The sequence below is a fragment of the Notolepis coatsorum genome, assembly GCF_963971535.1.
Source record: "Notolepis coatsorum genome assembly, chromosome: 12".
Taxonomy (NCBI): Eukaryota; Metazoa; Chordata; class Actinopteri; order Aulopiformes; family Paralepididae; genus Notolepis; species Notolepis coatsorum.
In genome coordinates, this window is record NC_140176.1 from 11,333,639 (window position 1) to 11,349,788 (window position 16,150).

At 44.8% G+C, this 16,150-nt stretch overlaps 1 protein-coding gene across 1 annotated transcript; it reads left to right on the forward strand.

The window, feature by feature from the left end:
* The first annotated feature begins 3,742 nt into the window (after window positions 1-3,742).
* Window positions 3,743-11,677, forward strand: LOC311238296 (uncharacterized protein). Its single transcript, XM_084326322.1, has 6 exons — window positions 3,743-3,930; window positions 9,856-9,997; window positions 10,099-10,245; window positions 10,342-10,568; window positions 10,660-10,787; window positions 11,026-11,677. The coding sequence occupies exons 1-6, from the start codon at window positions 3,758-3,760 to the stop codon at window positions 11,421-11,423; spliced, it is 1,215 nt and encodes a 404-aa protein (XP_084182448.1). The 5' UTR covers window positions 3,743-3,757; the 3' UTR covers window positions 11,424-11,677.
* Window positions 11,678-16,150: the final 4,473 nt, after the last annotated feature.

Here is a 16,150-nt window from a genome sequence, read left to right on the forward strand (position 1 = left end):
TACAGAAGGTTAACCCTTTACTATCACACAACCGTTGTGTGGCAGTGAACAGGGTTAACCTTCTGAGTATTGTCACAGTGAAAGGTTAACCGTTTGGTAGTGTGGCAGTGAAAGGGTTAAAACAGACACCAATCAGTCCAGGAAACTGGATTCTTGACAAACCTGGATGGACCGGACGGTATGATAAGCGGTGGGTGTCCTGTGCAACGGTGCAGCGAGAGCAGGAACAAGATGTTGTTCAATATATGTTAAATATCAAAAAGAATCCAGCAGCACAGTGTTCAAATCAACTTTAGTTAAATTCATAGTTGTATTTAAAACAGGTGTGAACAAATCTAAAGGTGCTATAATACCTTTCTAAAAGCTCTGGATGTGTATGCTATTATAATTTTTTTGAATGATTACATACAATTGTTATCTATAGCACCTTTAACTAAAGTTGATTTCAATACTCCTGGCGTGTGCTGCTGGATTACTTTGATTTTAAACCTGTATATAGACATCACATGCTGATGTTGTGCTATACAAAAAGGCTGCAATTCCTTTCCGTGACGACAGGTGGCAGCAGAGTAGATTAGAACGTTAGCACAGGAAGTCAGACCGGAAGAAGGTTGCGACCCGAAGAAGAAGACACGCCGACCGGATAAACAAGGGTTTTAGCGCGAAATGTATTACATTCAACGATGGACTTGAGAGAGGAGGAGGTCATTTGATATGTCGTCAGAGAGAGGAGGAAGGCACGGAGGAGGGTTGGACCCGGTCGCTCGGAGAGAGAGAGAGAAAGCGGAGTCGAAGCGTGGCGGGGGAGGGTCTGAGAATTGGGAGGAAGTGTGTCGGCGGATGGACGAGAGGGTGATGGCGCGGAGTTTGGAAGTTGATGTCAGAAAGTTATGCGGAGATGTGGAGGCGGTGCCGGCGTTTAGGGTGGGATCTCGCTGTCGTGCTGTGTTTTCGGGGGATGGCAAGAGTTACTCGGGGGTTGTTTCCTGGATCGAAGGAAAAAAGTGCCGGGTCGAGTTTGATGGCTGTAACGGTGACGAGGAGATGGATGTGGCAGCCTTGTTGGTCTGTGATGAACTGCTTTCGGCGTCGGGAGCTGGGGAGGGTAGTGAGAGCGAGGGAGGAGTCGATAGGGATGGGGACGGTCGTGACAGGGGAAGGGAGTCAGATGGTGAAAGTATGGAGGGGGGTGAGAGCGGGGGAGAAGGGTGGAGTAAGGTGGAGAAGAGGAGCAGAGACAGTGGGAAGGGGATAAAGAGGAAGAAGGGTAGGGGAGATAGCTCGAGTGGGTCAGAAGGTGAGGGTAGCGGAAATGTTAGTGCAGAAGTGAGGAAAATTGTGGTGGTAGTTCGGTTTGGGGATGCAGAGCGGAAAATGATGAGAGTTTAATCCAATGGTGCTGTCTGATGATCTAAAAAAGCAGTTGGGGAGTATAGGGTATGCGAGGGTCCTTTCTGATGGGAACCTGTTGGTTTCATGTAAGAGTGAGGGGCAGGCTGAGAAGGCTAAAGAGTTGAAGATGGTAATGAATTGTGCAGTGGTGGAGGTGGGTAGGGTGGGGGAGCGGAGAGGGGCAGGCAGTAAGGGGGTGATAGCCGGGGTGCCGAAGGGCTTGAGTGAGGATGAATTAAAGGAGAATCTTAAGGGAGGTGTGCTAGTTAGAGTAAGGAGGTTGCAAATGACTAGAGATGGGAAGAAGGAGCCTAGTGAGGCAGTGTTACTGGAGTTTGAGGGGGAGGGGCTGCCTGGAAGAGTGAATATGGGGTATGTGAGCTACTCGGTGAGGGCTTATGTGCCGAGGGCGATGCGGTGCTTTAACTGCCAGCGGTTTGGCCATATGGCCCGGGGATGTAGGGAAAGTAGGAGGTGTGCGAGGTGTGGGGGGGACCATGAGTATGGGGATTGCAGGGAGGTAAAGCCTAGGTGTTGTAGCTGTGGTGGGGAGCATAATGTGGCTTCTGGGGATTGTGAGGTCATGAGGAGGGAGACGAATGTCCAGAAGGTGAGAGTGGAAGGTCGGCTCTCATATGCTCAGGCAGCGAGGGCAGAGGGGGGACAAGGTGGAGAGGCCAGGGGGCGGGAGGCGAGGGAGGTAGTGGTCGGTGAGGTGGATAGGCAGATGGCTGGTAGGATATTAGTGGAGAAGAAGGCGCTTGTGTTTTTTATAGCTGAGGTGATTAATAGTGCTTTCGGGGTTACATCTAGGACTGCAAAGGTTCAGGTGGTAGTGAAGGCAGCAGTGAGTCATTTGGGAGTAGAGGGGCTGGGGTGGGAGGAGGTGCATAGGGTGCTTTATTCGGGCGGGGTATCACAGAAGGTTTGAGGGAGATGGGGGTTAGGGAGTTGGGGATATCGGAAATACTGAGTGGGGGAGGGGGTGATAAGGCGAGGGTGGTGATGGGGTTTTGAGGAATGTGGGGGTGTATGATAGGGTCTGAGGGAAAGGGTCAGGGTTGGAAGTTAGATAGAAAGTTGAAATATACATGAGTCAGAGAGTGGGATATGTAGTATAATGTAGATGTAGGTTTATAGGGATGGTGAACAGTGTGGTTGTAGGAAGGTGTTTGTAGGTTAGGTAGTTAGTTAGACTAGTGGTTAGAGAGGGGAGACTGGAAGGCTGGCCCGATCGCCGGGTCGGTAGGTGGCGGTAAATGGCCCAAATTTGGTGCCCGTCCGCCGTAAAACACCATTTAGAAGAAGAAGAAGAGAGAGGAGGACGCGGGTTGTGCTGTTCCACCAGCAAAGAAAGCCAAGAAGAGTTACTGCAAATTGGAGGAGGCGAGAAACACTTCAGAGGTTGATGATCAAGTCATCAAATCTGAGGTTATAATGACTATGCTTTGTGTAAAAACCAACGCGTCCTTCAGTTTTTATGACGTGTTCACCCGGAGCGTCGCAGACATGTTCCCCAACTCTGCCATCGCTCAGAGGTACACGGCGCGGGGAACTAAAGCCACCCAGCTCATCAAAGGTAAGATGTCTTTGTTGATGCTAGCCACAGACTAGCTAGCAGCTAACGTTACTAATGAATAGCCAATATACTAGCCTAGGTTTACCCTGCTTTCTGTTAAATGGCTGCTGTGAAAAAGATCTATAGATGAGATCATGAATGTATGATGAATTGAAAATGGGGGACCCTGATGTAGACAAGACTAAGGTCTTTCTCTGGTCTGCATCCCCTTAACAATTGTGTGTATTGAACTGTACTGTACTGTACCCATTCTGCAATCTGTTAATAACATTTTCAATCAATAAGACTGTTTTGCAAATATATAAAGGACAATCAAATCTAATCACTGGACTATTTTTTTCTCAACAGCCATAGCTGTGGAGTGTGATGACGACGTTACGAGCCTATGTAAAGCTCAGCCTTTTTCATTGTTGTCCGGCGATGAATGGAAGAATGGAATAAAAGACACAGAATTCATCATTCTTGCAAGAATCTACGATGAGTCCAATCTGGAGGTGACGACAAAGTTCCTAGACATGCCCATCTGCAATGTGGGTAATGCTGAGGACTTATATGAGAAGTTATCCCAAGCATTGAGGTAAGATAATGTCACTGTCTACCTAGTTTGCATTTAATTATAACGGCTAATATTAAAGAGCATTTAATTCAGGATTATTTGAAAGTTTGCATAGCGGCCTTTGTCAGAGGTTATTTTATGGACGTATCTTTCTTTTTTCCAATAGCAAAAGAGGAATTCCATGGGAGAACCTCATTGCCTTCAACTCCGACGGCGACAACGCAAGTGTCATGGAAGGCACGCACAATTCTCTTATTGGCAGAGTAAGGGGAAGCCAGCCTAATGTCCAGGACTGGGGCTGCATTTGCCACCTTGTCCAGCTTGCCACTGGTTGTGGAATCGACGCAGCCAAACTTCCACTGGAGGACATTTTGGTGGGGATATACACCCACTTTGCCGAAAGGTAAAAACTAAACAATTTCTCTCTTTCCTGTACCCCCATCTCTCTCTCTTATGCCCCCCACACACTCATAACTAATCCCATATATTATTAGGGATGCACGATATTGATTTTTTGACACAGATACCGATATCGATAACTTTATGCTCCTCAGGCCGATATCGATAACCGATATTTATTGTATTATAATCTTTTTTCTTAATGTGTATATTTTTTTTTCAACATAACAATACAATAATAATACATAAAAAGACTTCCCATGACAATAACTTAACTCTAACTTAAATGTGACCTAACCAGACAACAGAAACAAAAGCCAAGACAACAGTATTGACTGATAAAGTGACCATATTTATTTTTCCAAATGAAAATTCACAATCCGTCAACAACTTATAATACATCCAACCTAAGACGCTCGAAGCTTTTTGTTCTTTTTTCAAAGCGGAGCCTTGAAAAAAAGGCTTTGAGTGGACACATCACTACCACAACAAGTCACCTGCAACAAGCTAGAACCTAGAAGCTAGAAGCTGCTGTGAATCCAAAGCCAGCTATTGACGAGTCGTTTGCTAAATTAAAGAAGTTTGACAGAAATGACCCAATAGACAGGGTACATTTTCAGAAAATCATAACCCTGAAGGCATTTCGTGTTTATTTTTGGTACACAACATTTCTAGGGGTATTAAGGGGTGCTGAATCCAAATCTGCTGTATACCAAGCTCAGAAATGTCAAATAAGGCCTCAAAATTGAGAAATCCAACATGGCCGCCAGCGCCAGGCTGAAATCTATTTAAGTGCATATCTTTTTGACTAAACAAGGTAGAAACATGAATGAAATGTGTTTTTATATGTTTGCATACATGATGAATTTAAAATCATATCCTAATTTTAGATCAGTTGTGAAAATGTTGCTTGAAACTCATATTTATAGCAGAAACTGTGGTCGTTATTGATGCATAACTCATCAACCAAATAACTTAATAAGAAAGAAAAGAAGGATGATCCCAGGTCATGGATTTATTCATCAAACTCCTTTCTCTTGAATTTTTTATCAACATGCCATTTATGCAAATTAGATAGTCATTAATATGCGTAGTAGCTTAGGTACAGTAATTTATTGTCAGTCATCAATCGTATTCAGGCAGGTGTCACAGGTCTTGCAGTTGCATGATTCATCCAATGCCACTTTTCCTGAATAGAATAGAATAGATTATAATATAATAAAATAAAAATATTATTTTACCATATCAATATAAGTGAATGTTCAAGTTTCTTTATTAGTGTTGTCATACAGCATACAGAATACTTTGCATGAAATGTTTCTTTCTGTGTTGCTCCTGAAAGTGTGCTAGATAATAACAAGATAGTATGAAATAAGTATAATAAGTATAAAATAGAAAGTCAAGAAGTCAAGTACATAAACAAGTGTAAACAACACAATTGTTCAGTGTATCTATATACAGTATGTACAGCTGGTACACAAATGGTGAGGTATAGCTTAGCTTGTGGTGCCACCTTGTAGTGGTGAGGTGCAATAAGGAATGAGAATGATGTGCAATTTCCTTACCAATAATATAAATATAAATATAAAGTGTAAAGTGTGTCTAAAGTGGTAAAGTGGGTGCTACAGTGTGTTGTTTATTTAAGTGAGTGTATGTGCGCTGTGGGTGTGTTGATGGTTTGCTTATTGTTCATTGTTCATTCATTGAGCATCCTGATGGCCTGGGGATAGAAGCTCCTTCTGAGTCTCTCTGTGCTTGCCATGAGACTCCGGTATCGCTTGCCTGACCGCAGCAGTTCAAAGAGGCAGTTGTTTGAGTGGCTGGAGTCTTTGATTATTCTCTTAGCCTTGCCCATGCACCGCTTGTTGTAAATGTCTTGGAGAGTGGGAAGCCCACCTTCAATTGTGCGTTCGGCTGAACGGGCCACTCTCTGTAGTCTGCTGCGGTCTTGTGCAGTGCTATTCCCAAACCAGGAGGTGATATTGCCAGTCAGGATGCTCTCTATTGTGCATGAGTAGAAGTTCTTGAGGATCTTCTGACTCACGTTGAACTTCCTTAAGCGCCTAATGAAGTAGAGGCGTTGTCGTGCCTTCTTGATAACACTGTCAATGTGTGTGGTCCATGTCAAGTCCTCGGATATGTGGACTCCGAGGTACTTAAAACTGTTCACTCTCTCAACCGGTGCCCCGTCGATGCTGAGGGGGCTGTAGTCCCTGACCCCGACCTCCTAAAGTCCACAATCATCTCCTTTGTTTTGCTGACGTTCAGGGAGAGGCTGTTCTCTTGACACCATCCCGCTAGAACATTAACCTCTTCCAGGTAGGCCCTCTCGTCGTTTGCAGAGATCAGGCCCACCACTACTGTGTCGTCAGGAAATTTGATGATTGTGTTGTTGTTCCGCTGTGCCACACAGTCATGTGTGTACAGGGAGTGGAGGAGGGGACTCAGGACACAGCCCTGGGGGGCCCCTATGTTGAGAGTGATGGATGAGGAGGTGCAGTTGCCTGCTCTCACCACCTGGGGTCTGCCCGTCAGGAAGTCCAAGACCCACTGGCAGAGGTCATAGTTCAAGCCCAGGTCCCTGAGCTTGGCTATGAGTTTGGAGGGGATTATGGTATTGAATGCTGAGCTGTAGTCGATGAATAGCATTCTCACATAGTTCCCCTGCCTCTTGTCCAGGTGTGATGCTGCTGTGTGCAGCACATGGGCTATGGCGTCCTCTGTGGACCTGTTGGGGCGGTATGCAAATTGCAGGGGGTCCAGGTTGATGGGGAGGGAGGAACAGATGTAGCCCTTCACTAGCTTCTCAAAGCACTTCATGGCTATGGAGGTGAGAGCTACAGGGCGGTAGTCGTTGAGGCAAGCAGGCTTGGATTTTTTGGGTACAGGGATAATGGTGGACTTCTTCAGACAGGTGGGGATGACAGCCTGTTCTAAGGACAGGTTAAATATGTCAGTAATACCAGGGCCAGTTGGTCGGCACAGACTTTTAGGATGCGGCCGAGGATACCGTCCGGTCCTGCTGCCTTCCTGATATTCACTTTCTTAAACGTCCTCCTCACCTCATGTTCTGTTATCCTGAACACTGAGTCTCCATCAGCAGTGCACCCCCCCCTCCATTGCAGTGGTTTGTAGGCTGGTGCTGTTATTCCCAGCCTCAAACCTTGCATAGAAGGTATTGAGATCATTTGCCAGTTGGATGTCACTGTTCAGATTGAGGGAGGTGCCTTTGTAATCTGTCATCGTTCTGAGGCCCTGCCACATAGCTCTAGAGTCAGCCTGTTCAATTTTATCCCTGTAGCGCCTTTTTGCTTCTATTACTGTCCTCCTAACATTGTATCTCGCCACCTTGTGGTCATTCATGTTGCCTGTCACAAGCCTGGCATTGTATGCTGAGGTGCGCGCTTTCAGAGCCTCGCGGACGGATTTGTCTACCCAGGGCTTTTGGTTTGGGTAAACTCTAATTGTGGTAGAGGGGATTGTTTCTTCTACCAAAGTACAAACAAAGTCCAGCACTGTTTCCGTGTAGTCATTAATATTATCTGTGTTATCGCGGAACACCCCCAGTCTGTACATTCTAGTGCCGCTTGGAGCGTCTCCTCCGACGCCACCGTCCAGCGCTTCACCTCTCGGGATACTACAGGAATGCGCTTGAGACTTTGTTTATACTGCGGTACAAGAAAGATGGTGTCGTGATCTGACTTGCCGAAAGGACTGGCAGCATGTGATTTGTACCCGCTCTTAAATTGCAAGTAGCAATGGTCTAAAATATTCCCGCCTCTGGTAGAACAAGTCACATGCTGGTAGACGTTTGGCAGCACTTTTCTCAGATTGTGCCTGTTTTGTTCTGTCAAAGACGACATCTACTCTCTGGTATTTTGCTCCCATCTTCAACACGGTGTCAGTGAACTTGTTGGCATAGTCACCAAATGTTGTAGTGTCAGGTGGCTTTCCGAGTGCCATTACCAGAGCTTGGCCATCAATGACCAGGCAGCTGGGTCCTTGAAGGGTAAGATCTGCAGGGGTTTTAACTTGTTTCGTCAGTATATTTGCTAACACAGACTTGTTGGTGGAATGTAGACTCCCGTTAGTTGTGGCCAGAGATGGCGGGATGGGCATGAACTCATGCTGGAGGATATTGTCAAGGTCTACCATACGACCTGCTCTGTAAGCTGTGATGAGCCTTTGTAGAATCTGCCTGTCCACTTTGATGGTGTTTTGCTTGTTCTTGGAAAGTTGCACAACTTCATACAAAGAGGCAAATGTCTTGGCTTTGTTCTTTCGAATGGGTAATTTCAGGTTCAGGTGCTGGTCACTATCTGGAGGTTCACACAAAAGTTTGTCCACAAACATGTTCAGTTGTGCCTGTCCAAGGTGTTCTGCGCCAAGTATGGATTCTTGAATCTCCGGTGTGACTACGTCCTTGTTGATGTATGTAAGAAAACTTACAAAAGCACATTTAATTCAGGTTTGTACCTTGTGTAGTCATCCTTAACTCATTAAGCCCCACCATTTATTTTTAGAAAATTCGCCTAAAACAGCATGCTTACATTAAAAGGCTTATATATCCAGATTTATAAGAGCTACTTTCATAAACTTGGTACCTGAAAAAAGCTAAGACTTGGGGGATTCTAATGTTGGTGTCCAACACTGTACAGGTATTACCAAATTGCTGTAGTATTCCTGCAAACACTGAAGAAATGTCATTTTTTTTATCCTCGCCTATACAAAGATTACAGTTAGACAGTCAAAAACACCCTGTTACTCATGGTTGCACCCCAGCTATATTCCTACATTCTTCCTCCATAGGTGCAGATGTTCTGTGCAAAGTTTCATGTCAGTAGAATAAAAACTGTGGGTTTAGCACCTGTTCTTGTGGAGAGAGGGCCTGGTGCTGGCGGCCATGTTGGATTTCTCAATTTTGAGGCCTTATTTGACATTTTTGAGCTTGGTATACAGCAGATTTGGATTCAGCACCCCTTAATACCACTAGAAATGTTGTGTACCGAAAATAAACACGAAATGCCTTCAGCACTTTATACAAGCACATTTTCTGAAATTCTGCCTAGTCTACAAGGGCTCAAGCCGCTAGCTTTTAAGCAGTCCTTGGTGGTGCAAATTAACCTGGCTACTATGGAGCAATAAGTGACTGCGTTCAACCGAGGGTTGCATCACAGCCATGGAAGGGGCTAGCTTTGCTTAGCTCCTCGCGTCGTCGTAGGCTTCTAAGTTAACACAATAACACACCATCGTAGCGGTGGTGATGCCGCAGGTGACCCGTCAGGCTGGATGTATTACAAGTTGTTGCCCTTTTCCCTTCTTGTGGAACTTCTCCATTGCATTTATTACAAATAGCAAGCAATCTTTTTCCTCTGAAATTCCGAGTACCGACGCGGCCATCTTTGTTTTTAACGTCAGCGCTGATTCAGAAACGTACGTGCCTACGTCACAGCCAAGAAAGGGAGCGCTCGATTTGTGTGAAACGCCCTGTTCTTAAACCACACGCTGTCAGTCGTACCACAGTACTGGCAAAACGGGACGAGCCTACAGTCAAAACAAACGCACTTCATTCCAATTCACCCACACAGCATTTTCTTTTACCAAAAAATATATTATATTATCGGAGATATTAATAACGTTATCGGGTTTATCGGGATGACGTCATAATTGCCGATAATTATCGTGCATCCCTATATATTAGTAGCATACCTACACCATGAGCAGACTACCTACAAAACTAGATGGAGGGCTGCAGCGTTCTTGTAGTGTGAATCCAGTGTTTAGATTGAACAGCATATATATATATATATATATATATATATATATATATATATATATATATATATATATATATATATATATATATATATATATGAAGAGTGCCTGGAACTTCTTTGTTTTTACCTACAAAATATGTTCTTGTTTTCAGTGCACAGACTTGTGAGCTCGACGAGGAGTTTGTGGAGTTTACAGACTCAGACAGCCTGGAGCTGCTATGGTACTTCCGTGCCAGATTGCTCAGTCTGCACACATGCATACAGGGAGTACTCAACCAGTGGGACGCTTTGAAGGTAAGATTGTAATACTAAACTCCACTCAGCCGCTATCTCCATGTATTACGGTATGTTACCATTGATTATTTTCACCATATATTGCCTCCCTCCCTATATAGGCATACTTCAACAGCCATGAGGACGTGGAAAGCGACGACAAAGTTCGTGAGCTGGCAAGCCATCTTGCAGATCCTGTTGTGAGAGCATACTTTATGTTCCTAATTGATGCTCTTAAGCCTTTGGCTGATTTCAATACAGCCTTTCAGGTGGGTGTCATGACTTGTCATAATGTAAGGGATTACCATATAAATATCGCATAATATCATTATGATAATGCTTATCATTTCACTGTCTGTCTACAGTCGGAGGGAGTCCAGATTCACAGACTTGAACGCGATATGTGTCGGCTGATCAGGCGGTTCTTGGGCTACCTCATACCACCCAGGGCCATCATGGATGTCCCTCTCAAGGAGGTGAACTATGGACCGGGACATCAACTGGCAGATGAAGCTCTCTTCATTGGAGAACAGACACGCACATTCATCCAACAGGCAGAACTCCCTGTCTCAACCAGGAAGAAAATCTTTCAGTGAGTTTATTATTGTAGTTATGATCTCAACTTGAGAAGTCTGTGTGCCTGAAATTACACTAATGAATATTATTGTTTTACTCTGTTTTAGAACTGTAAGAGCCTTCTATGAAGCGGTTCTACGAAAGATGTTCGCCTGCTTTCCAATCGACTCCCAACTCCTGAAGGACCTGACAGTGCTAGACCCTGCATCGCGGCTTGACATAACTCCATCGACAGGTATAGAAACGGTTGAAGATGGCCCTTTTTAAAGACGGGTAGATATTAGAAGACGTTTCCAGTTAACCCTTTTTAAAGACGGGTCGGGTAGATAATGGCAACAGTTTCCAGTTCCAAGACTGATATAATATGTTTCCAGTTAGAATATAATTTCCAGTTGAAGGCAGCAAAAACAAGTGGCAAGATATTTGAGTGTTAGGAAGTATTGTATAATGTATTGTATGGTTTTGTTTTACAGTGACACGGCTAGGAGCCCTGTTCCCTCAGTTGAGTTTCAATCTGGATGGGCTGAGAGAGGAACTCATCGACTACCAGGTGACCGACAGCAAGGAGCTCCCCCAAGAAGACAGAATTTACCGATTTTGGGGCCTTCTAGGCAAGGACTTGAGGTTCAGTGAGCTGACGAGACTTATGAAGGCTCTATTATGCATTCCACACAGCAATGCCAGCTCTGAAAGGGTATTCAGTGTGGTGAAGAAGACTGTTACAGAAAACAGAATGGCATTGGACAACAGTACTGTTTGTGCTTTACTGTCATGCAAGATCAATCACACTGGTTCAGCTGACGAATACACTCCTTCTCAGAAGGTCTTGAGAAATGCGAGGTCTGCAACCTATACCCCCCATGGGGAATGAAGTGGTATCCCCCATCCATTCTCTCACACACTCACCCTCTCCCATCCATTCTCTCACACGCTAAATGTGTCTCCAAAGCATCCAGAGAGTGATAAGACTGTCTAATTAGATTAGATTCAAATGTATTGTCATTATACAGCACAAGTACAGTACAACAAAAATACGTTTGGCATCCAAGCGGGAGTGCAAATATAACAGTAAAGTGCAATAGTAATATACATGTACTGGGTATAAAATATATAAATAGTATATTGCTAGCCAATGTACAATCAATAGACAATAAACTGGATGACATCCGAGCAAGGATTCAATATCAAAGAGACGTTAGGGACTGCAATATCCTTTGCTTCACCGAAACATGGCTCACACCGGAGGTTCCAGATCACGCAATTCAACCAGCGGATCACTTCTTTATCCATAGAAAGGATCGGTCATCATCAGAGTCCGGTAAACAACGTGGAGGAGGTATTGCCTTCATGTTTAACAAAAATTGGAGTGATCCAACGAACGTGAAGGAATTATCCAACCACTGCTCCCCAGAACTGGAATATATAACCATCAAGTGTCGTCCTTTCTTCCTCCCGAGGGAGTTAACGGCGATCGTCCTGGTCGGAGTGTATATTCCACCGCAAGCCAGCAACAAGGTTGCGCTCTCCAGACTACACGACGAGGTAAATAGAATACAAGTGGCTAACGTTAACGCCGCCATTTTAGTACTGGGAGATTTCAATAGCGCCAATCTGAGAAAGGTATTGCCCGACTTCTATCAGCATGTGACTTGCAACACCAGAGGCGGTAACATCCTAGATCACTGTTACACGCAATTTAAAGGTGGCTACAAGGCTCATTCTGATAGTGGCTTTGGCAAGTCAGATCACGCATCCATTTTCCTTTCACCAAAGTATAGACAGAGAATTAAAAGTACTCCCGTAGTCTCGCGAGAGGTGCAGAAATGGGATCTGACGTCAGAAGAGACGATCCGGTCAGTGTTTCACCACACAGACTGGATTGTGTTCCGCGACACAGATAACATTAATGCCTACACGGAGACAGTGCTGGACTATGTCTGTACTAGGGTGAAAGAAACAATCCCCACTACCAAAATGAAAGTTTACCCAAATCAAAAACCCTGGGTAGACAAATCCGTCCGTGAAGCTCTGAGAGAGCGCACCAAAGCATACAATGACGGCCTAGTGGCAGGCAACATGAATGACCACAAGGTGGCGCGACACAACGTAAGGAGGACAGTGTCAGAGGCCAAACGGCGCTACAGGGATAAAATTGAACTCCAGTTTGAACAAGCTGACTCTAGAGCTATGTGGCAGGGGCTCAAAACGATGACAGACTACAAAGGCGCCTCCCTCAAACTGAACAGTGACATCTCCTTAGCAAACGACCTCAATACCTTCTATGCGAGGTTTGATGCTGGTAATAACAACACCAGCTCACAGGCCTCGGCAATGGGGGGGGGGGGGTCGGCTGCTGATGGAGGCGCAGTGTTCAGGGTAACAGAGCATGAGGTGAGGCGGACCTTTAAAAAAGTGAATATCAGGAAGGCAGCAGGTCCGGACGGCATCCCCGGCCGCGTCCTAAAAGTCTGTGCCGACCAACTGGCCCCAGTATTCACTGACATATTTAACCTGTCCTTAGAACAGGCTGTCATCCCCACCTGCCTGAAGAAGTCCACTATTATCCCTGTACCCAAAAAATCCAAGCCTGCTTGCCTCAACGACTACCGCCCTGTAGCTCTCACCTCCATAGCCATGAAGTGCTTTGAGAAGCTAGTAAAGGGCTACATCTGCTCCTCCCTCCCCATCAACATGGACCCCCTGCAATTTGCATACCGCCCCAACAGGTCCACGGAGGACGCCATATCCCATGTGCTGCACACAGCAGCATCACACCTGGACAAGAGGCAGGGGAACTATGTGAGAATGCTATTCATCGACTACAGCTCGGCATTCAATACCATAGTCCCCTCCATACTCATAGCCAAGCTCAGGGACCTGGGCTTGGGCTATGACCTCTGCCAGTGGGTCTTGGACTTCCTGACGGGCAGACCCCAGGTGGTGAGAGCAGGCAACTGCACCTCCTCATCCATCACCCTCAACATAGGGGCCCCCCAGGGCTGTGTTCTGAGTCCCCTCCTCTACTCCCTGTACACACACGACTGTGGCTCAGCGGAGTAGCAATACAATCGTCAAATTTGCTGACGACACAGTGGTGGTGGGCCTCATCTCTGCCAACGACGAGAGGGCCTACCTGGAAGAGGTCAAGGTCCTGGCGGGATGGTGCCAGGAAAACAGCCTCTCCCTGAACGTCAGCAAAACAAAGGAGATGATTGTGGACTTCAGGAGGTCGGGGGTCAAGGACTACAGCCCCCTCAGCATCGACGGGGCACCGGTTGAGAGAGTCAACAGCTTCAAGTACCTCGGAGCCTACATATCCGAGGACTTGACATGGACCACACACATTAACAGTGTGGTGAAGAAGGCACGACAACGCCTCTACTTCCTCAGGCGCCTAAGGAAGTTCCAAGTCAGCCAGAAGATCCTTAAGAACTTCTACTCATGTACAATAGAGAGCATCTTGACCGGCAACATCACCTCCTGGTTTGGGAATAGCACTGCAAAAGACCAAAGCAGACTACAAAGAGTGACACGTTCAGCCGAACGCACAATTGGAGGGGGGCTCCCCACCCTCCAGAACATTTACTACAAGCGTTGCAAGGGCAAGGCTAAGAGAATCATTAAAGACTCCAGTCACCCGAACAACTGCCTCTTCGAACTGCTGCGGTCAGGCAAGCGATACAGGAGTCTCAAGGCGAGCACAGAAAGACTCAGAAGTAGCTTCTATCCCCAGGCCATCAGGCTGCTAAACGAACAATGAATGAACACTACACAACAACAACCACCAAACGCACATAGCACACACATCCACACGCACACACCCACTTTAAACAAACACACTGTAGCACCCACTCCACACACTTTATAGCACACACCCACTTTAAACAAACACACTGTAGCACCCACTCCCCACACTTTATATTTATGGATGAAGGATTGCACTACAACTCGTACACCTTACTGTAAATTGTACCTAAAATTGTACCTCATCCCATTTCTGCTTTGCACTAGATAGTACTGTACATTAGTACACTGCATAGTATTGTGTATTGTATATTATATGGTAACTCAGAACATTGTACATATGTCTATACCGAACACTGTGACCTCATTTTCTTCTTCTAAATTCATGCTATATTATGTTATTATGTTATTTGATACTATCTTGTCTAGCACAGTCTCTGGAGCGTAACAGTAAGAAGCATTTTGTATGAAAGTATTCTGTACTTCTGTATGACAACTATTAAAGAACTTGAACTTGAACTTGAATAGTGCTAATCAGATGTACAGATCACTTTAAACAAAATGTCACTTTAAAGGAAGGAGGCATTGTATCGTTTAGATACATTAAGAATTAAAATTCTATAGTAGTGTACATAGGAACCAGTTTCTCAGGAACTTAGCATGTCTTTTTTTTTATCATGCATATCTTGTGTCTTACCTATTCTTTTTTCTATGCTTATCTTATTTTTTATTTTTTGCACAATCAATGCGGGCATGACCACCCGCATTTCATTATGCCCTGATCTGTATGTGACAAATAAACCTCTTGATTCTTCTTCAGTTGTAGTATTAATATGTACACTGATAAAGGTATAAAGACACTATGGTAATACATTGATTGAACACTTTAAACGGATTGCAGAATGGGTACAATACAGTATGGCTCAATACACACAATTGTTGGGATGCAGACCAGAGACTTCTTGTTTACATCACTGTCTCCCATTTTCAATTCATCGTAACATTTATGTATGAATTGTAAAGGATTTCAATAAATATGAACATGTTAATAGTTAATGCTATACTACTACATAAAGTGAAATTATACTGAATTTGTCTTATGCTTCCATTCATTTAATGCAGGGATGTTCACAGCATTTCACTTTCAACCAGGTATCTGATTAATTTAATGTAGCAACTAGTAGTTCACCCAGTCCTTGTTTGACTGATAAGTGGTTGCCTATTTAGGATTCAATGTGTACCCTTGCCTATTATTGATTGAAAACTTTAACGGATTGTAGAATGGGTACAATACAGTACGGCTCAATACACACAATTGTTAAGGGTATGCAGACCAGAGAAATACTTTTGTCTTGTTTACATCAGTGTCCCCCATTTTCAATTTATGACAAACACAATATACAGATATCATGATATACAGTACTGTTATATTTGTGACATACATGATATGCAAATATACAGTACTGTTAAACAGATCCTGATTCCTAACAGAAAATATATACATACGAGGGGGAGGAGACTACATTGGGCCCTGTAAAGGTCCAAACCCAACCTCCTCCAATGTACATTTCCCCGTCTACCCAACCACCTCCAAATGTACAGTTACCCCCCCCCCCCTCCTCACCTTTCTCTGGTCTGCATCCCCTTAACAATTGTGTGTATTGAGCTGTACTGTATTGTACCCATTCTACAATCTGTTAATAGAAATTTCAATCAATCAAAGAACGACATATCGCCCTCTAGCGGCTATGCTGTACAATACAGTTAATCCTCAAACCCATTGGCTGAAACGGAACCAATCAGGAACGAGTGACCTCCTTTCCCGGAAGCACGTAACACTGTCCACTTCCGGGA